The sequence below is a fragment of the Falco peregrinus genome, chromosome 4, assembly GCF_023634155.1.
Source record: "Falco peregrinus isolate bFalPer1 chromosome 4, bFalPer1.pri, whole genome shotgun sequence".
NCBI lineage: Eukaryota > Metazoa > Chordata > Aves > Falconiformes > Falconidae > Falco > Falco peregrinus.
The window spans coordinates 37034237-37055780 of record NC_073724.1 but is presented as its reverse complement, the minus strand read 5'-3'; the positions used below and the strand labels follow the sequence as shown (position 1 = coordinate 37055780).

Genomic DNA, 21544 nt, shown 5'->3' with positions numbered 1-21544 from the left:
GTATAGAATCATTTTCAAAGACGTAAAGTTCTATCAAAACTATAAATTAAAAATATAATAGCTTGGGAAAGCTATTAAGTTTTACAAAGTAACAGTGGGCTATAATTCCATACATTGCTTATTTCTTAGCATTAGTATTACACTTGCTGCAGTTATTTCAATGTTTCTTAGTGTGCCAAGACTTTAATCCTCACTAATGATAGTAATCCAGCAACATGCATCATTTCAAGTGCTTAATGACACTGCTTTGCCCCCCTTTCCAACGAGGAGGATAACTTATTTGTCAAATATCCTTGGAATAGGACAGTGCTCCCCCCCGCACCCCACCCACACCCCCACACACCCCCCCCCCCCCGGCCCAGGTCCATGCAGTATGTTTTAACTTGTTTTTCAAAGTTAAAATACACAGCAGATTTCTGTGCTCATGTTATGTTCCAGCAGAGCTCTAAACTACGGGAATACTGTGGGGAATGTTTTGACATTGGAGTACATTGAAAAGTAGTTGTACATCTGTACCATTTTAAAATATAAACAAACCAACCCTTAAACACTCATATTAAATCAAGTGAATTTAAATAAATAAACAGTTAAAAGAAGATGAGTTAACTGTTTCTGTTTCTGAGACTATAAACTTTTTAAACTTTTTAAATACTTGAGTTCTCATGATAAGCTGTTATACAGGTTGGTTGAATGTTGTTACTAAAGTAATTTGCGTATTGTCTGAGGTTTATGTGGTACAAGCCAATGATGACAGTGAAAAATATTAGCAAAACATAGCAAAGAGCATTAAGCTCATAAAAATAAGAACAGCTAGTATATGTCTCTCTTACTGATTATTCACTATTCATAGTGAATCTGGAAATCTCAAATATCCATCTAATCATGTGCAAAATCTTTGTGAATGAAACCAGATATCTCATACCTTAGAGTTTTATTTTACAGTGATAATGCACTTCTACAGAGTCAAAATTGAAAATTAATTCATATTCCCCTTTACTGTGATATTTTTTTTTACTGAGTGTAATTCCCTACCTTTTTCTTGAAGATAATTTCAGCCACATTATAGTCATACTTTCTAATTTTTATTCATATTGCTTCTGTATCCTGCTTCTTCCTCTGCCTCAATGAATAGTTCTTTCAATATATTTGCTGTTAGGACTGCAGATTATTTTCTGATGACCACTCCTAGCTTCACGGGGAAATGGGAAAAGCCAATTAATTTTTTCTGTGTTTAAATTAGCAGTCAGGCTCAGCTTGTTTAGTCCAAAAGTTCAGTCTGTGTTCTGGGTATTTTCTTACAGTTTATAAAACCTAGGAGGAGGGGAAAATCTGCATTTTTTTTCTATTACATGATATCCGCATGGGCAATTACATGAACAAACACAATTTAGAACCTATCTTAAGCTCTCTTAATATCTTTGAGTATTACATTTGAGTATGGTTTGAACAGAAATAATAAAAAAAGCTATGAGTTTTTATGTACAGTGGTCTCCTTAGGTTTTTAGGCAATTTAATATGGAAAATGGTGTATTCCCAAAATTCTGTCTCCATTCAAGACTGAACTGTGAGTGTAAGTCCAAGGCTTGAGATGGATTCCATGTCCTTTTTACTGGGAAAATAAAATATAAATTAAGAAGAGAATTTTAAGAGTTCCATTTGAATTCATTGAATTGTGACAGTCATATCGATTTGACCTTTGTAAGTTGTTTTGTATTAATTAGACATCTTTTCCATGATTCTTTTATTACTCTAGCTGCCTGCTGTGTGAATTTCTACTTTTCCCACTGTAAGAATGGCTATTTTTAACTTTCAAAACTAGTATCTCGTTACAAACTCTCTGGATTTTGCTGTGATGTTAGGTGGAGCCTGAATGTCACAGAAGCATTGTTTCTGATGGCTAATTAGATAACCAAGTGATTTAACCTCTGTGTGTCATTGTCATCAAGCTGATGATCCTGCTGAAGAATGCCTGACAATTAGTGATGTAGAAATACCATAATAACAGACACTATTTATGTGGTTGCTAAATTAGTTGTTAGGCATTGCAAATATTAGAGGAGTAGCCAGCTCGTTCCCCACTTCTCAAAATTCTCAAAAGTATAATTTCTTTTTGATTCTTGTGTTGGCCAAAGTTTACTACTTTTGTGAGTTGACTAAAAGGAGCAAAATACAGGAATCATTCTAATTTTCTTAGTCTTGATCCTCACTGAATTAGCCTAATCCTTTACATGGTAGATAGTACCTTGCAGCTTCTGGATATCAGTAAGTACTGAAGCTAAGCACTGCCTCAAGATACTTGTGTTCAGATCCATCTGAATACCTTTCCACCATCAATCCTCTTTTATCCTTTTAATTGTTTGGCCCAAGGATTTTGTATGATTGGGAGTTCTACAGTGCAAGTGTGAACCACATGGAGAATGTGTGATCAGGTTCAAAATTTGGTGTGAGAGAAGATATAAGAAATTAAAGAATATGCAAGGGAAGTGTATTATTAATAAATTCAAGGTGATGTTTGAAGAAAATAGGAATTGCACTTTATTTGTCAAGAGAAGAGGAAATATGTCCTGTAATGGTGGACACATTGAATGTTCTGTGTAGTGCTATCTGAACTTCCTGATAAATAATGGGCAAAGTACTTTTTTGATCCATTCTAAACCAACAAGCTCTTATTTCAGAGTTTCCCCCTTGTTCCTGTGCAGCAAGTTTTTAACAGAAATTCTACCCCTTCATTTTTTTGGATGTCTCTGTCTTACTTCCCCTGAGCCTTCTCTTCTCCAAACTGAAGTGTCCCATCTCCTATCTGCTTATGAAGCAGCAGCTCCACCACCTTGGTTGTCTCTGTTTGCCCTTCTGTATCCTCCTGGAGATGTGGAGACCAGAACTGCACACAGCCCTTCAGCTATGGGCACACTTGACCTTTATAGGAACAAAATGACCTTCCGTTTTGTTCACAGCACATGTGGGGACGCCCTATTTTGGGTGGCTTTTTTAAATATGCCTTACACATTGACATGATGATTTCAGAGAACTGTCGATGACTGCAGGAGCTCTTTTACAGTTTCTTATTCTGGACTCAGCCTTGTGTTAGCATTTTTTAGAACACTTTTTCCCTGGATGCACTACTTCATCTTCAATGTCAATGACAGTCTTTTTGCTGGCTTACTCAGATTTCGGAGGGCTTTTCAGACTTCTTCAGCACTCAGTGTTCTAGGCATTTCATGGCCTGAAAGATCTTTCTGCTTTCTCCCTCACTAGGGTACCTGGAAGTCCCATCTGTTGCCTTGTCTTCATCCTGTAAAGTCTGTTAAGCCTTACACTCTTCTAGGTATTCTTTAAGCTGCTTTCCATCTGTAAACAAATTATTCCTCCAGTCCATAGAAATCAAGCTTCTTTAATAACCTTGGGCACAGAACATTGTCAAAGGCTTTGCTGGAACACATGCATATGATGATGTCCCCTGGGGTCCCCTTTACACACACCTCCTAACAGCATCATTGAACTCCAGTAGGTCATGGGCTGCATTTGCCTTGACTGTTAAGTCAGCCTGACTCATTCCCAGTTTATATATGTGCCCAGTCATCTTATACTTTGTAACAGGCATTTCCATCTTAGAAGGAAAGGAAACTCAAATATGCTAGTCTATAGTTACCAGGATCCTCTCTGGAGCCCTTTTCATGGGTTGTAAACTGGCAACCCACCACCACACTGGCTCAGCTGCCGTTGGTAATGACCAGTTGACTGTGTGCCCTGGTCAGCTGTTTTTCAGTTCCTCTTTGGGATTCCTTCAGAAGTCTGAACATGCCTACTGGCCATGGTGATTTACTGCCGTATAACTTCGTAATCCAGCCTAACACTTTTGCTGTTTATTTCAAATTGATGCAGTTCCTCTGATCTACCCACCACAAAGGACATGTCAGGAGCAGGAATCTCCTCAACATCTCCAGCAGTAAAGACCTGTGCAATGATCAGTGTCTCTCAACAGCCTAGTAATTCATCAGTGCCCATTCACCAGCTTTGCTATCTGGCTTCCTGCTTCTTACGTACTTTTTGTGCAAGCTATGCAGGGATGCAAAGTTTCCTCAAATTCTTTTTCAACCCTCTTAATTCCCTGCTTACATTTTAGCATTGTTGTTGAAGCAGCTGAAAATTTTGCTTTTGCTCCTTTGTTTAATATTGCATGTGCTTGTCAATGGACATTGTCAGTGGTCCAAATTGCTCTTCTTGGTTTTTTGAGTTGAGCCGTTATTCAGAGGCATACTCAATCGTAGTACCATTTTAGGTATGGGTTTTATTTCAATCAGCTTGATACAGCTGTTTGAGATTATGGAATTGAACCACTAGAGAATTGCAAAGTAATAAAGCTGTTATACAGTAAAGCAAGGAATTCATATAGAATTATTTTTTTGTACTAAGCTTACTTTTTAATTATTTTGAAGTTTGACTGTATTTGTTGGATATTCGGAGTGATTGTAACTTAAGATACTCTAGTAGCTGTCAAGGCCATAATATAATAGTCTCAGCTTCTTAAGTGATATTTTATTAGTAGTTTTTGGAGATAAATCCTCATTTCCTCTCTATTTCCTCTCCCAATAAGCAATCCATGCATTTTCATATTTGTCTAACATACATTTTGGGTTTCTTTTTAAAATACTGCTTTTGGCACATTCCTACTGAGAAGCTGCTGCTTTAGATTGATCATTGGAAAAACTTACTAAATGGGATATAAATGCAGTTAAAATTAAGTCACCTTCTTATGCACATAAATCTGGTTCCTGCAAAAGAAAAGCCTTTTCAAAGGCTATGTAGACGTTGTTTGATTGCCCTGTGCTTATATTGTATGGCATTTCCATTCTCATCTCATTTTGCAACTGTTGAATGAAAATTTTATTCTGAACTTAGGAAGCTATGAAAATTCACTAATAAAATACATAGGCTTTCTCCTTTTATTTTTTAAGTTTTTCTTATGCATGATAAAATATAGTTGTCTCAGAAAGCATCCATTAAATCCTAATCTATTTCCAAGTTTGATTTCAAAGGTTTAGAACACCTAATTATTCTCATCTGACTTCAGTAGCATTCATGCATGCTCAGATCTTTCAAATTGTAGTACATATCCTCTATTTTAATGCTTCTATTATTACTTGATTAAAAATACTTACATGTTTCAAAATAAATATATGCAAAAAAAGCAGTAAAGTAACAATTGCTACCTTGTGAAAATCAGCACAAGACCTGTTTCGAGAATTGAAACTTCTGTGATGCATGTTTTGAATATTGTGATATAAACATAATGTGTGGGAGGGCCAGGATGTGTAGTGGAAGTGTGATTGCCCGGAACGTTGCCTCACTCTATGAAGAGAGGCATTTTGCTGGTGTCTGTCAGTGGTTTGGGTTCCCGGGAGCAGAGGGCACTGGCTCTCTGCACGATGTGTTTTTCCTTCCTTCCCTCCCTTTGCCTGCTTGTGTGTTTCTACCCTGCACAGCCCTGAATACTTTCATCTGGTCTTTTGTACAATCCTCCAAGGTGGAAGCCAAAACTTAAGTACCAATATCTATTCACTTCTGTTTCTCTGTTAAGATGGATGTGATCAAAATATCTATGTGGTTTGATTGAGGTGCCTCTAGAAGGCATTAGGCTACAAAGAAAATTACTCTTCTTTACTGTTGCAAAAACATTGGAATAGAATAACAATATGTTTCTTGAATGTATTTTATGATCTTGTGAACTGTCACACTTGCCTTGAGTTGTCTAGACTGGAAAAGAACAGCTGTAAAAAGAATGACAAATAGTTGTTTTTCTGCTTTTTCTGTACTGAATCTATATTAAGGAGTTACAGCTTCTCTCAGTAGAGCTGATGAGTTGGCACCAAATTGAAATCAAAATCAATCTTTATAATAGGTAACTGTCCTAACATCAATACTAATATTTTTTAATCTTCACTTATTGTTATAGATATTAAATCCTTCACTGCAAGCAGTTATGAATGATGTATGAAATGAAATATAATACTGACCAATGCACAGAATACATACAGGCAGTAAATGTGTCAGTTATCTAAAATGTTCATGTCTGGTGCAGTCAGAAGATCCTAAGTCAGCTGGGACAGCATGAGATCTGCATGAAGTAAATTAATAATCTGTGTTGCTGTTGCAAATATTTTTGTAACTTCCTCAGTCAGTGCCCATTTAATGAGAAGATGAACAGTACTCATCTTAAATAGAGTTTTAACTAGTATTTTACTAGTGCTTCAAATATGCTGATGTGCAGTAATAATTCCAAGGAGATGTTGCAAAATTTAATGATGTTACCTTTCTAAAAATTGCTTCCCCCTTTACTTATGCCCTTTCCCCAGCATGGGAAAATGCCTTGATATATGGATAAGCAAATTATGTATCTTCTTTTTCTTTCTTGCTATCTTTATACCCCTGTTCTATTCATTTTTACCAATTCTTTTTACTCCACCCTCCCAAGGTAACTATGGGATGTTGTGCTTTATTGCCATGTGTGAATGAACTCTGTCCAGCCCCAAACTGAGTGTTCAGATTTAACAGATGCCAGTGCAGTAATGCCAGGTAGATGGGTTTTGAATAGGATTCCTTACTACTTTCAGTTACTTCCTTAGACAACTTAAAAATAATCTGAGCAGCATCTACAGAGTTGTAAATAATATATTTAATAACACATAACAAAATATGTTGTTCCAGTGTTACCGTAGACATTAAAATGTTCACAAATGGGTCCTGTGCCTGGCAGCTTAAAAAGGAATGCATTCTGTACCTTCCACATGTGTTGTAGGTTGCCTACTTCTTAATGCAGTAATTGACAGGCAGATGCTGGACCAGAAACCAATGCTATGCATTGATACACAAGGACGGTATGTCACCTAAAGAGCTTCTCTTGTCTACAGTGATTTAATTGTACAGCTTACAATGCCAGTTCCACATAATGGTAGTTTTTTTCTCCCACTTCTGTCTGGGGGGGGAAAAAGGGGTTGCAAGTATTGGTGGCTCTGGGCACATTGCTGAATTCTAACTTTAATACATTTTCTTATGCTCAGTAATGGGGGCCAGTCCTGTTCAGTATCTTTATTGACTATTTGGACAAGGGGATTGAGTGCATCCTCAGTAAGTTTGCAGATGACACCAAGCTGGGAGGGGAGCGTTGATCTGCTTTAGAGTAGCAAGGCTCTGCAGAGGGATGTGGACAGGCTGGACAAATGGGGCGAGGAAAATTGTATTAGGTTCAGCAGGGAGAAGGCCAGGCCCTGCACTTGGGTCACAACAACCCTGTGCAACACTACAGGCTTGGGGAAGAGTGGCTGGAAAGCTGCCTGGTGGGAAAGGACTTGGGCTTGCTGGCTGATGGCCAGCTGAATGTGAGCCAGCAGTGTGCCCAGGTGGCCAAAGCAGCCCATAGCAGCCTGGCTTCTATCCAAAATACGGTGGCTGGTAGCACAAGAGAAGGTATTGTCCCCCTGTACTCAGCACTGGTGAGGCTATACCTGGAATACTGTGTTCAGTTTTGGGCGCCTCAATTCAAGAGGGATGTAGAGGTGCTGGAGCGTGTCCAGAGAAGGTCAACAAAGCTGGTGAAGGGTCTGGGGCACAAGTCTTGTGAGGAGCAGGTGTGGGAACTGGGCTTAGCCTGGAGAAAAGGAGGCTCAGGGGGGATCTTATTGCTCTCTACAGCTATCTGAAAATGGTTGTAGGCAGGTGGGTGTCAGTCTCTTCTCCCATGTAACTAGAGACAGAACAAGAGGAAATGGCCTCAGGTTGTGCGAGGGGACATTCAGATTGGATATTTTGGAGAAAATTCTTCACTGAAAGGGTGGTGAAGCACTGGAACAGGCTTCCCAGTGAGGTGGTGGAATCACCATCCCTGGAGGTATTTAAAAGATGTGTAGACACAGGGCTTAGGGACATGGTTTAGTGGTGGACTTTGCAGTGCTAGGTTAAATGGTTGAACTATGATTTTTCTTTTAAAAAGTGCATTTTCTTTGTAATGGTGGTCACAATGTTTGTGATGAAGATGAAAACTGATTTCTATTGTGATGTCATTTTTCAATATATTTCAATATAATAGTAACAAATAGAGTTCCCTCCCCCTCCCCCTTACAATTAATTTCTTTTTCTTTGTGCTTGTGGCTGAACAGTCACTTCCCAACTAAAGCTTTTAAATGAAAAATAGAAGCTGAAGGAAGCACAGTCTACAGTAAACATTATGGCTGTTTGCATGGTGCTGCTTATGAGCTGTGTAGAAATTCAATGACTTTCTTTTTCCTTTGAACAATGCTTGATATTATAGTGGGTAGGAGATTCACACTTAACAGGCTTTGTGATGCAGGTTTTCTATCAAGTGCTGGTATTTAGACTTTTATCTAATTTGTATTAGCCCTCACCTGTAAGAAATAGTAGCAGTTTTCCCAGATGGGGAGTAATACAAGACGATCAAGGTTGGCATACCAATTAACACTGAGACCCTAACATGTATTTCTGAAAACTCAAGATTCTTCAGTCACTTGTACAATTGAGCCACCACAAACAGTATAAAGTAGCTGTGAAATGGAAAGGAGTTTAGGTGAATTAAATTTTATTCCGTTGGTGTGTGTGTCTGTCCCATCCCTGTCTGTCGTGTCCTCCCCCTGCATTGGTAAATATCAGTAGGGGCTTTTTAAAGGCTTTATCTTACTTTTTTACTATCCTTTCTTTTCTCCCCTTGAGAGAGTGGGATACCTGGGGATGGTGAGAGGAAGCCAAAAGACTTGGCAAAATGCAATCTGCAGTAGTTGCCTGTGAATGAAATGAATCACAACTTTGATTTAGAAACATTCATCCTTACTTTGGCTACTTAGATGAAAACAGGAGTGGAAAACATCAATCACCTTTAATGTATACAGCTGTTTAGGGGCATGTTTTCTGTTCTTTCAAAGTTTTGTAAATGGTGTATAATAAGGTGAAGCCTAGCTGTGGGCCAGTAAATGTTATCAGCTTCACTATGACTGTATCTTCACTGTAAGAACAGGGGGTGTGTATTGTAAACAATTGCATATTAACACCTTGGTCTCATTAATTGCAGACTTCTCTCATACATGTCTCAGTGGCAGCTTCTACTAATTAACTCAGACACTAATTGGGTCAGATGAAATAAAGTAGACAGCAGCCGCTCAAGCAGACTAGAACAGCCTGTTCTCTAATTGCTTTTGACAGAGAAACAAAAAGGAACTTGAAATATTGCAGACTAGCACTAGCCACCACTGTGTACTTAGTGTGGTTATTTGTAATGACTATTTTAATACAGACTGAAACAAATGTTGGTCCTCCCTACATGGTTAACCCATCCTCTGTCTGTGTGCTGCATGTGTGTGATATGAATTTTGATGGGCTGTGACCACATAAAGCATTTGTATAAGGTTTTTTTCTTGGGAGCAAATCTAGGAGAAGATACATAAAAATCGAAGTGGTTCCAGACTTTGCACCTATGTATCACTAGGTGGCATTTGCTGAAAACAGTATGGCAATTTTGTTTTTACATCAGAAGCTTGTGTGAAACACGTGTATTAGTGTCATGTTTTAGACTCTGATTACCTATTTTAAATCGTGATACTTCTTTCAGCTTCATTTATTATCAGTTGACAGTCTATCATTCACAAATTTTGTAGGCTGCTATTTTCCCATTTTAATGTATGCTGCTCTGACTGGCTCATGAATAAACCTTACTATCCTTGGTCCCTTGTCCTTTATTGTTCGTATTTGAAAATAAATATAAACCTAGATGGTAAAAATCTCCAGCTAGGGAAAGACATGGCCAGTCTAACAGCAAGCATTTATCTTCCATTTTGTGAACAAAACAAACATAATTTTATGTATTTTTTGTAAAAGTTATAAATATGAAAGTTGTGGGTAATTTTATCTAGTTACATAACCTTGATTCTTAAATTTTTAATACTGTTTCTCTCTGTTGTAATAATACTCCCTCGCAGTGCCTCTGTCACAGCTTACTCTGAGGTGGCCCACTGATCAATGAAATGCTGACCTGCTTTCTGAAGTTTAGAAAATATAAACAAACAAAAAATAAAAACAAAAAAAAAAAAAAGCCCCCAAGAAACTTAGAGCCTCTATATCCTGGCAAGCAAAGTTTGCTGCTGGCCACAGCTCCTTCATCACAAGTTTTCTTCCTCACAGTGCCTATAACAACTCTCCTGATGAAAACCATAAAGGCTTGACCCATTTAAATTTTTTTTAAAACAAAAAATGTTTCTTATTTTGTGGGGATTTTTTTGTGTGACATTGCTGAAAAACAGGATCTGCCAGTGCTGCTGTTTTCTGGTACGTAACTTTTCCCACAGCGCTGACAGGCACATTTATAACGCTGGGATTCACTTCTAGCCGGCTTGAGGTGAGAGCACTTGCTTTCACTTTGAATTAGTTTCAGTACTTCTCGGATCATCGGTACAGAGGAGTAACAGCGCTTACCATGAGTTGTCACTAAACACGCTGTGTACACAAACCAATTTTATTAGTCTTTAACTGATGAGGATTTTCCTGGTGCTGGCTGTATGTTAGCCCTTGCAGAGGGACTGCTGCTGTCGTGCTACCTGCTTGGGCCCATCAATCTGTCCTAACGCTGCAGCCCTAGTCCTTCTTCCGCAAGGAACAGAGTATGAAAATACATATGTGCTCTAAGGAAGGGGGTGGGGGGAAGTTAGCTGATTCTGCTTCCCAAAAATGGGTTAAAAGCAAGAACACCTGAAACCGGAGTTAACACAGTCGTATTTAATCTGTTTATCACATCTAGTCACTCCTTCAAACAAGTTAAACCTTTTTATTATTGCTTTTTTTAATGTCAGTTAGGTTCTACCCTTTTGTCCAAGTCAGACCAATAGCCAGAGATGGGGTTGCTTCCTTATTCCAAGCAGAGCGTGATCTCTGCTGACAGACCTTCCAAGTCGTTAGTTGTCTTTCAGAGATGAAAGGATCAAAGTATTTTTTACCAGCTGTGCTAAAAATTGCAGCTTTAGGCTGTGGAGTTACAGTAGGTTTTATATATAATAACATTAATAGTAGTAGTAAATCTATATGACAAAAGGTGTAGCTGTTGATTTTATGTAACATCACATGATGTATCAGTAGCATTTAACTTGTGCTTCCTTTATCTGTAAACAAGAACAGAAATAAAAACTTCTGTTCAAAATAATCCATTAAGAAATAGTCATTTTACCCAAATAGGCTTATTTGACAAGATGAAGTTAGTATCTATCAGCTCCCCCTACTTTTATTTCACATTTTGCTAACATTTGTAACGTTCCCCAAATTTTCTGAATTTTTAATGAATTTAGTATAGCTTATAGCAGTAAGCAGACTTATCCTGCAAATGCATTTTGCTGCTTTTAATAAAAAATTGCTTTTAAATCATCTTCACTGGTATTTTTTCAAGGTACTTGGATGTACTGCCAACATGATTTCAGTGGTGTCTGACTGCCAAAATGTTGATAATGTACTTAAATCATACAATATTCTGCAAGTTCAAGAAAGCTGCAGTGGTTTCAGCTGGTATAGCATTTCTAACCATCATGGTGGTTTAAGTGAAGGCAAACATTACCTTATTTTGAGGTGTAATGTAACATCTGTGGTATTCAGAAAATACTATTTTAATGATTATAATGATAGGATGATGCTAAAATACCATGTGCTTCTTTTAATATGTTATTGTCTACTTTTAATTTGTCAATATATGTATATGACATTGAAAAATAGAAAATAAAGGGGGCAATGCTAATACATAGCCGAATATCCAAATTAATAATTATGTATTTCCATGTAAAGATAACTTAAGTCATAAGCTGAACACTTTCCCTTTTGAGCACCAGCTTCTCAGGCAGAGATAGGTTTGTTCTTTAATTTTTAGAATTAATTTAGCTTTTGCAAAGAAATGTATTGAAATACTGGTGCTTTTAAGGTTGCACTTTATTTAGGGGTGATTTCCTTTTGGGAAAAACATCCTGGGTCCTAAATATTTGCCAGTTATAGAAGATTAAAAGGAAATGAACAAACAAAACCAGTAAAACTTCTGTTTTAAAAGTTGTCAATAACTAGGAGACCAGGGTATTTTTGGTAGTGTGATTCAAAACTCGAAATTTCAAGTCCTTATTCTTGAAAGCCGTAATATTCTCCTAGGGCAAGGGCGGATCACTGACAGTTGAAGCGGGTGTCCTGGCAGCCAGGGTGGTGGTAGGTGAGATGGGAAAGGAAAGCACTGCTACTCTGTTCCCATGCCCTTACCCCACTGATGACAAGAGACATGAAATTAGGGCCCTCTTCCAGAGAGTACTTACCTCCTATACAAAATCAGAAGGATGGCAGTCTTAGGAAGCTGCTTTTTTTTTATATATATATTTTTGGGGTGGTTTTTTTTTTGGGGGGGGAGGGGTTTTTTTCTGTCCATTGATGCTTTCTTCGGTTTTTTTGCAATCTACACAGCTAAGTCATTAGCTGCTCCGCTTAACAGCCAGCCAGCAAGAAGACAACAACAAGCTCATGGGGCCCTTCAGAAAGGTTATTGCCTGTTAGCAGTTCTTCTCCTTCCTCCTGTGTCAAATCCATAGACAGGAAGAACTATGATCGATTCCCAAAGGGTGTTTGCATGTGGTAAACCAGAGGTAGACTAGACCCACTGCTAGAAATACCATTACCAGTGTATGAATTGGAGTTGAATACTCCATGTTGTGTATACTTAAAATGTTCTGAAAATGTGAACTGAAAATCGTTTTATTTTCTTTATTTTATTTTTAATTACATTGGAGTTTTATTCCTGCTTTTGTCTTTGGAGTTGTACCTGCTAAAATTTATTTAGGGGAAAGGGGTGAGAAATGACCACGGTAGGGGTGTTTTTTACAAACATGCAGCAAGTAACATGAATTTGTTCAAACCTAGATGAACGTGTGCGTTTCACAGGTGCCCATTATTGGTTTAGGGATCATATGTAGCTTGTTTGCATTATGCTGGTACTTTGGGTGCTAGTCAATGTTGGTTTGTGGGGTTTTTAAGTGCTTAATGGCCTGGGGAGGCAGATCACACAGCTGCACATGCTTGGGTCGTTCTTTAGCTCAGATCCACTCCTTCCCTGCATATGATCTTGCAGCTATCAGACATCATAACCAATGCTGCATCCCTTTATCTTTCCAGAATCTGTCCTTTTCCCATCCTACTTTGACTTCTCCATATGTGTTTTTCCCCTTCCCCCCCCCCCCCCCCCCCCCAAACCAGGGAAAAAGTGTTTCCCTTCCTTTCTGTCTTCCACCCTGTCCTTCTTCATCTTTTTTCATTGTTGTTGTTTTCTTTTCTTTTCTTGTCTTTCCTTCTGTTCCAGGCTGGCAGTCCATTGTGTTCTCTATCATTTGTGCTGCTCCAGCTCTTTTTCTACCCCATGATGTCCATATTCATTCTCAAAAATGCTCTGTGTTTTTTCCCTAAATAGCTAATTAGGCAAAGTTAGGTCAGAAGAATGAGAGCTTATATAAACATTTGTAACACCTTAAAGAATTAAAAAAAAGGAGAAAAGTCAAGAAACAGTTTTCCTTGAACATCTATAATGAGAGAACAATTCCAGCTGACTTAATGAAATGAGAAAAATAAAAGACTTTCTCAGCCTGGAGTTCAGTCTAGGTCTACGGTCTCAGTAGAAAACCTGTTGGTTGGATTTTATAGCTGTTATCTCTTCTGTCCCCTGAGCGGCAAACAGAATCCGTCTTGCTAAGCTCCTGTATTTTAAGGAAGGGGTAGAGGGGAGCACAGCTGACATTAAGTCTTTTTGGTATATAGTAATACCCCTGCTTCTTTCCTAAATTTGCCTTGAATTGTACCAAATGCCCTCAGAAAATGTTGATATACTACTTCATAGAGGATTGAGTTGTACTTTTTTTTTTTTTTTAAAATAATTTATTATTAATGAGGGTTTTCTGGATGCTGAAGTCTCCCTTTTCTGCTGAGCTTTTGAATAGGTTCATCAGTGTTTTGAGAAGCCCGAGGTGTTCTGATTATGGTGATTCGACTCAGGTTCCACAGTAAGGTCTCAAGCGGTAGCATAGGGAACAGTGAATTTTAACAGTATTCAGATAAAGTCAACACATGCTCATCAGTATATTTATAGAAGATGGACAAAGAATTGCATGTTACATATTGCCTTACCAGAGAAAAAGACTTAAAATCATTGGCTGGCTGTCAAAGCAGTCTATTGTATTTCATGTCAGCTTGTGAATGGCTTGGATGACATCAATGACTAAAAATCAAAGCTAGTCCACTCAAATATGATTCAGTCATTGTACTGTATTGATTTATTCTTCCCCCCTCAGATAAGCAAGAATGGGAAGGGAACATTTCTCAGCAGTTGTAGTTACTGGCAGAGTACGGTAACAATGGGCTGGAAATCTCTAAGAATAGTGAGTCGATGGAGCCAGAGTATCAATAATGTAACTATCTGTGGTCTCTTTTCTTCCTAGTACTCCCACCATTGCTGGTACTCACTCCCACTCAGTGAAGCAAATCCTGGCCTTTTCTAAATCTGCATTGTTTGGCTGCTAGAAAATCAAATAGCAATTTCAAATGGTTTTATTCTCCAAAGTGCAATGTTCTGATGAACCTGCAGTTGCTATGAATGAAGGAATTGACACTTTCCTTAACACTTTGTTTCAAAGTTTTCAGGTAGTATATGGGAATATTTTTTTCTTTTCCTTTCTTTTTTTCTTGTGTTCCTGAAAGACAAAACATAGCTATTAAATTATTGTTTAACACAGTTCAAGGCAACGCTGGGTAACAGAATAAGACAAGCCTCCTTCTTTCCTGTTTATGTTCCAAACTGTGATGGAACTGCTTGCTAAAGACTACATAAAATCTTCTATCACACAACCTAGCCTCCTATCACTGCCTATCTATGCAGTGATTCCAATAATCTACACATTATGTAATGTTTTATTGACACTGTGAGGACAATGCTTTGTTTGTTTGTTTCAAATTAAATCTTACAATCTAAGGGTATGGCTTGTTTCCCATACCCCTGAAGTGCCAGTGCACTTTTGTTGAATACCTTCTAATTTTCAGAAATGGGCTGTGCTTAGTCTTGTGAAGAGTTTCCTAAGCCACTTGCATTGGAAAACAGTACACACAGATGTTGAAGGCAGACTGCAGGTGGTAAGGAAGATGTGGTCTTGATGTTACAGTCTGTAAGAGGAGAAGCTGTGGAGTCTCCACCCTTGGTGATATAAAAAACCAGACTCAACGGACTCACCGTGGTCCTGGACAATGTGCTATAGGTGACCCTGTTTGATCAAAAAGGACTGTGGTGGGTTGCTCTTGGCTGGACGCCAGGTGCCCACCAAGCTGCTCTAGCCCTCTCCTCTTCAGCAGAATAGGGTGGGGAGCAAATAAGATAAAAAAAAAAAAAAAATAAACCAAAAAAAAAAACCCCAAACCCAAACCAAACACTTATGGGTTGAGATAAAGGAAGTTTAATGAAGCAATAGCAAAAAATCAAGTGTGTGGAAGGAAAGGAAAACAAAATATATTGTACTCAACTTCCTATCAGCAGGGGATGTTTGTCCGCTTCCCGGGAAGCAGGGCTTCAGTACACATAGCAGTTGTTCTGGAGGATAAATGTTGTAAATGGCAAATGTCCCCCACCCCTTCCTCCTCCTTTCCTGTTGCCATTTTTTCTTTAATATGTTTATTGTTCCGGGGGGAGGGTGGTGGGAAAATAAGTGTGGTAGTAAGTGTAGTTTACTAAGAGATGACAACATAATGCTGGTTTTTTTGGTGAAAAATAGATGGGAATTTCATTTGAGTAGCAGGTTGCAAACATGAACTGCTTTATTAAGTATCTAGGAAAGTTGTCTGGTAACCACTTGCCATTAATAATAACATCTTTGTTCTGCTGAATTCTGATCGCATGTTCCTAAGCATTCTTCAGTGTACCACTTGTCTCTATTAGCCTTGCCACCTGATTAAATCTTGGAACTGTCTTTAGCCATATGATTAGCTCCATTAATACTACGCTTTTTTCCCGGCCATAATTTCCTCATGAACTCTACCCTGGAATAATACTTTTAAAGTCAAATGTACAGTTTGCTAACTCAAAAGAGGTTTGCATTCACAGCTGCAAAGCTGGATGTTCATCCTACCAGAAATATATCAGAACTGTGAGATCCATTTGTGAATGTGTTCTAGTTAAAACAAGGTCTGTTCTGTGGTACTAGAGGCTCTAGTTCATGAAAATCAGATAAATTGCACAGGTCATTATTTTTTTTTTACTGCTTTTTTTTCCCCTGGGAGGCTTTCTATAGACCTGAATGTGTTAATTTTCTGAGTCGATAACCTACAGAAAGGAGGTTAAGCTTATAGCACTCAATGCTCAGCATTTTGAGAAAAGCATGCTTTTGCTGTGGAAAGTGATGACATTTATATTGCGATAAAGGAATTCAGGATTCTTGCAGTGTTTCATGTTTAGATTTAACCTGGAGACAGTATGCTATTCTGCAATTCTTCCAGCTTGAAAGAAGTAAACATACTATATTACTTTTGAACAGCTGAAGGAACTACCTGCCTGGTCATTTGATTATTCTTATTGACTCAGTAAAAACACCTGCACAAAAGCATTAATCTGCTCGTTGCTGAAGGATCAGTTTTAAAGACAGCATTATGAAAGTGGCAGATGAGTGTTCTTGGCACATTTCTCAGCACCCAGACAAATGTCATTCACCTTTCACATCTAGCATTCAGTCCATAAATCTGGGTTAGGAGGACATCTTTTTTGAACAAATCATGCTTACTGTGGGGAAATCGTACCATGCATAACCAGAAGATTGATTCTTTTTTAGGTTAGGAGGCTGTCACTAACAAATTGTTGTGGTATAAACTTGTCAGAGCAAGCACCTAGAGATAAAAGTGCTTGAAATGATCTCTGTAGAAAGATAACAGCAGTGGGATAGATTTGTGTTTGCAAAGGTAGCAGAGCATTGACTGAACTTTGCATAAGTTTCAAACATTCAAATTGTGAGTTTAACTCTCATTTTCCTGAGGAGATGTTGGTTTTATTAGCTCGATGGACATTGACTGACTAATTGCTGACTAGCATTTAATCTCTGCCATATATCTGTGTGGGGAAAAAAACCCAAGACACCCAAACCCACACACTGTTACTGAATATGCAATTGAAGTAGCCTGGGGTGGAAAAGTAGAAGTTTAAACAGTTTGAAAGAAGCATTTTTGCCTATCCTTTTCCCTGCTAAATACCACATACTCCTCTTCTAACCCATTTTAAGCTTGCATTTGGTGTTTTTATCAGACATGATTAAACAGAAGTAACTTTTTACATGTGGTTTTTTATATGAAGTTGCTGAAGTAGTTTGTAATACAACATCATGTTGAATACGTATCTTCTGCCAACAAAATCCATCTTCCTTCTCCCATCTTCTGTGTATTGCACGTGGCTGGAATAAGTCAAGTCATATAATAAACAGCTTACTAACAGTCAACAGAAGTAAGTGATGCTTCTGGGGAAAAATAAATTTTTTAACAGCTTTAACATCATTTAATACCAAAAGCACATGCTGTTACTTTTTGTTGAATCTTTAACTATTCAAATATCACGTTCAAGGGATGAAGCAAGCAGCATTATCTGGGATAGACAACAGTAGAACTCTAGAAAGTTTATTGTAGGAAATAGTCATATATTAGTGGTAGAATGTCTGTAATGCTTGACTCCTATGACATGTTTCCAGTAGTACTATTGCATTGTCAATATTTTCACCCATGATCATCTGAAAGCAATTAGAACATGCTCCTTCCTGTATGCAGTTGTTTGTTGTTTTTGCTTTTTTTTAAATGAAATAGTAGATTTACAAACTCAAGTATTATTTTTTTCCTTAGTATATTGTATTGTTGAGAATAGAAAACATTGTTGTGAAAAGGCATTTTAAAGTGCTATAGAGGTGAGGTTATAAGAACAAAATATATATTTGTATAAAAAAGATTTGCCTTGTCTTTTCTCCTTGGAGGGGTGGTGGGAGGGAAAGCAAAGTACATTATTAATGCTGTGCATTTCTCATGTAGCTCGTCCATACCTGCCTTCCAAATTCAGCTGAATCCATTAACATTATTAATTGCTGAACATTTCAGATGGTGATTTAATATCCCTTTTTATTTAAAAGTGCAGAGAATTTTACTGCAAACCAAAAGGGAGCATTGAGTGAGCATTATTTTTGTATAAGCTTTCTGTAGCCTTTTCCACACACGTCCTTTAATTCTAGTTTGGTTTGACTTTGTCATACAAAGAGGTCTCCACTTCTGTACTGTTTTAGGGATGATGCCTAACAGAACTTTTTGAACAGATGCTTATGAGTTTCTAATTCAAAGGCTTTCTCTTCTCTTCCCACCTATAAAAAATACATCAGAATTGTACCTTTGTGTGTCGAGTTCCATTCTGCATCGACTGTGCTTATAATTTAGATACAGAAATCAAGGCCTAAGATAATCATATCTCTTTACAATGTTTTCCATATTAAAGAATTGAAAAGGAATGTCATATATGGCTGAACAAATGTGTAGGTGGTTTTTTTGTTCGTAGTTTCCATTGGAAGGAAAACATATAACAAATTTTGACAGGTAAATAGCTGCAAGGCAGAAAGGTGTAAGATATGTCAGGGGCTGGCAATGGACCAGTATCATTGGGGTTCAGAAGACTTCACTTCCTCAAGAAATTTGAGGATGTGCATATGAAGTTATTACAAGTACTCTTCTAAAAGTGCTGTAGAAGAGTTTCCGGCTGCCAAAACCATTGGATGTTTTTTTATACTTATATGAAAATAAATTTTGAATGGTATGTTTCAGATCCTGCTGCAACATGTTACCTTGCAGGAGAAAAGAAACCACAGGAAGGCTGAGATGAGCTAGGGACATAAACCATGACTATGAAGGGAACCTGTAGTCTTTCAGAAATATGTTGATGCAACTGTCAAGGACAGAATAGATCCAATAGGTGCCCTGAATGTGTCTGAATTATTAGTAGCTTTACTGCAAACCAAGACTGAAGCTTTAAACAATAATATTGTAATATTTGGTTGAATAATTCTAATGAAGTGCTTTACTTTCTCTGGCAGATGAACGGGAAGATGTTCAAAAGAAAACATTCACAAAATGGATAAATGCACAGTTTGCTAAGGTAATTAAATATTTTTATTTATTTATAAACCAAAATATGTTTTGTATATTTTTTTAAAAAAATAAACCATGATACTCCCTCACTGAAGCTTAATTTTCAAGGTAACAGTTACAAGTTTCAGATATTGCTGAATGCAGTTGACTGATTTGTTATAAAAATGTCCAAGTTTTATTCCTTTGATTTTGGTAGAGATTGAAATGTAAGAAGCCATCCTCTTCTCAAAATGTTCTCTGCCTCAATTTACTTTGCCTTTTCTCAAACTACTAATTCAGGTGTATTACTGTTTGTTGATTTCCCTTCTTATGTTCCTAATATACAGAAAAGTTTCCTCTATTTGGCTTGTATTTTCTTGTTGCTAGTTGCAATCACAAATTTAACAAAACCATGTGAATTAGAGAGGAGCAAGGTCAAAGATATGAGGTGTAATCCAGTCAGCAAATTATGAAAGTCAATTATAATATGTTTTGAAATAATTATCTTTGAGAATGGTAAAGATCTCAAATGTACTGGAAAAAAGACCAAATATCTAACTTATTTAAAGGAAGCCCCTCTGGCATTATATAATAATTTTATCTTTAATACACAGGAAAAAATTAGCTCAAACTATTAATTTGATTAAACATTTTTTAAATTCCTGGAGGATAATTACTGAACTGTATTTGCCAGTAATACACTAAATCACTCCCATAATCTGTCATTTTATCTGGCGATAGATAACAATGAAATAGTAGCTGTGATATGTCTTTTGTTTAGTCTGACTTTTGTGCCCCATCTGATTCTTCTCATTAAAAAAGGAGTAAGATAATCTGAATATGACCACCATAATGTTGAAAAACATGCTTAGCAGTGGTTCAGTCCAACAGGGAGTCCCACAGGAATTTTCTGTGCTCTGGAGCATTTTCTAATAGTGATTCAAGTGATTTAGACAGCTCACATTTGTGCTCAGCATCTTTACAGCAGAGATGTCCAGCAGTTTGGAGGACTGGATCAGGATGAAATACAGTCTTGAACAAATGGTCTCAAACTGATCAATGAATTACAAGTCAAGTGTAAAGTATTATATTTAGGAAAGAAGTAAAATGTATGCATACAGAGGGGGAATAACTGGGCTGGCAATAATAAAGCAAAGAAAAGCTCTGGGGAGTGTGATGAATCACAAACAAAATGAGTCAGCAACATGATATTAATGCAAAAAAAAAATAACCAAGGCAAATTTATTATGGCTGTGGTAATGGAAGTTCTTGATAGAAAGTGAAAGATGTAATTATTTTACTTTACTTGGCAATAGTGACATTTTAGCTTAAGTAATTTACTGTCTTGGTGTCCCACATATGAAAAAGTAACCCCAGCAGCAGTTGTCTGATACAAAGTAATTTGAAATGTAATCAAAATTCAAACAATCTAGGCCTTGTTATGGTCACAGAGATAGTTATGGAAAACTAAGCGTAACTGTTGCTTCTATATCTAAAGGAAATCTCATGTTCCTAGACCACTGCTTTCTCAGAAATGGTTGTTTCATGTAATAGCAAAGTGCAACTACTGTGGAAACTTGGAGCAAGTCTGCAGAAGAACTAGAAGAATTATGAAGGGTTTAGAAAATACGACCGATCAGAAGATGCTTTAAATGGTTTGACTCAGTGTTCTCAATGGATCTAGATGTCTTTCCTCCAATTCTAGTTCAGTGGAATATACTTTAATGGTGTTTTAGTTGCCTATTACTTTAATTCCATAAATAGTCTTTTTACTTGTGTGTGAACATGCATTCATAAAACATACTGAAGAACTGCTAATCTCCCATGACTTCATTTGGATTCTAAGGAAAACGTCCTAAACACAAGATTTTGTTTGCCTCATGTGTCACCTGTATTTTGAATAGGGCCTTTTTATTTCAACAATCAATCTACCAAAAAACCTTGAGCTTTAAATCTTGGACAAAATACTTGTCCTACAAATTTTTTATGCATAACACCAGAATACTTGGTCTGAAATTGGAAATCACATATGTCTTCTAAGCTAAGTAATACCTGCTGGCTGCCTTTGTGGTACAGATGCAGAAAGCATGGTTTGCTCTTCAGTGCAGTCACATACTGTGCAAGCTTTATTTCTCTCTAGGGTTTTCAGGACCGAAGTACAGGAGACCCTGCTTGCATTCTACTTTAGCATGAGTGGTTGCTCGTAGTTAATATCTGTGTGCTGCCCTGGGAAGGTGTTTCACCCTTTTCTAAAGACCAAGACATCTGGGGAGATGCACCCTTCAAAACACAAAAGTGGATCTCCATGTGAAATCTATAGCTTTGCTTTTCTCCTGATTTGTTTTCAGTGGTTCAAGTCTGCCTC

The 21544-nt window shown here is 37.5% G+C and overlaps 1 protein-coding gene across 10 annotated transcripts in view; it reads left to right on the top strand.

Annotated features, from left to right (window-relative positions):
• DMD (dystrophin) overlaps positions 1–21544 on the top strand; it is a 1160159-nt gene that overhangs the window by 164347 nt on the left and 974268 nt on the right. For all 10 annotated transcript variants that reach the window (XM_055801176.1, XM_055801179.1, XM_055801178.1 and 7 more), the window contains exon 2: positions 19146–19207. In XM_055801176.1, the coding sequence (XP_055657151.1) occupies positions 19146–19207 (62 nt within the window). The remainder of the gene's footprint in view (positions 1–19145; positions 19208–21544) is intronic.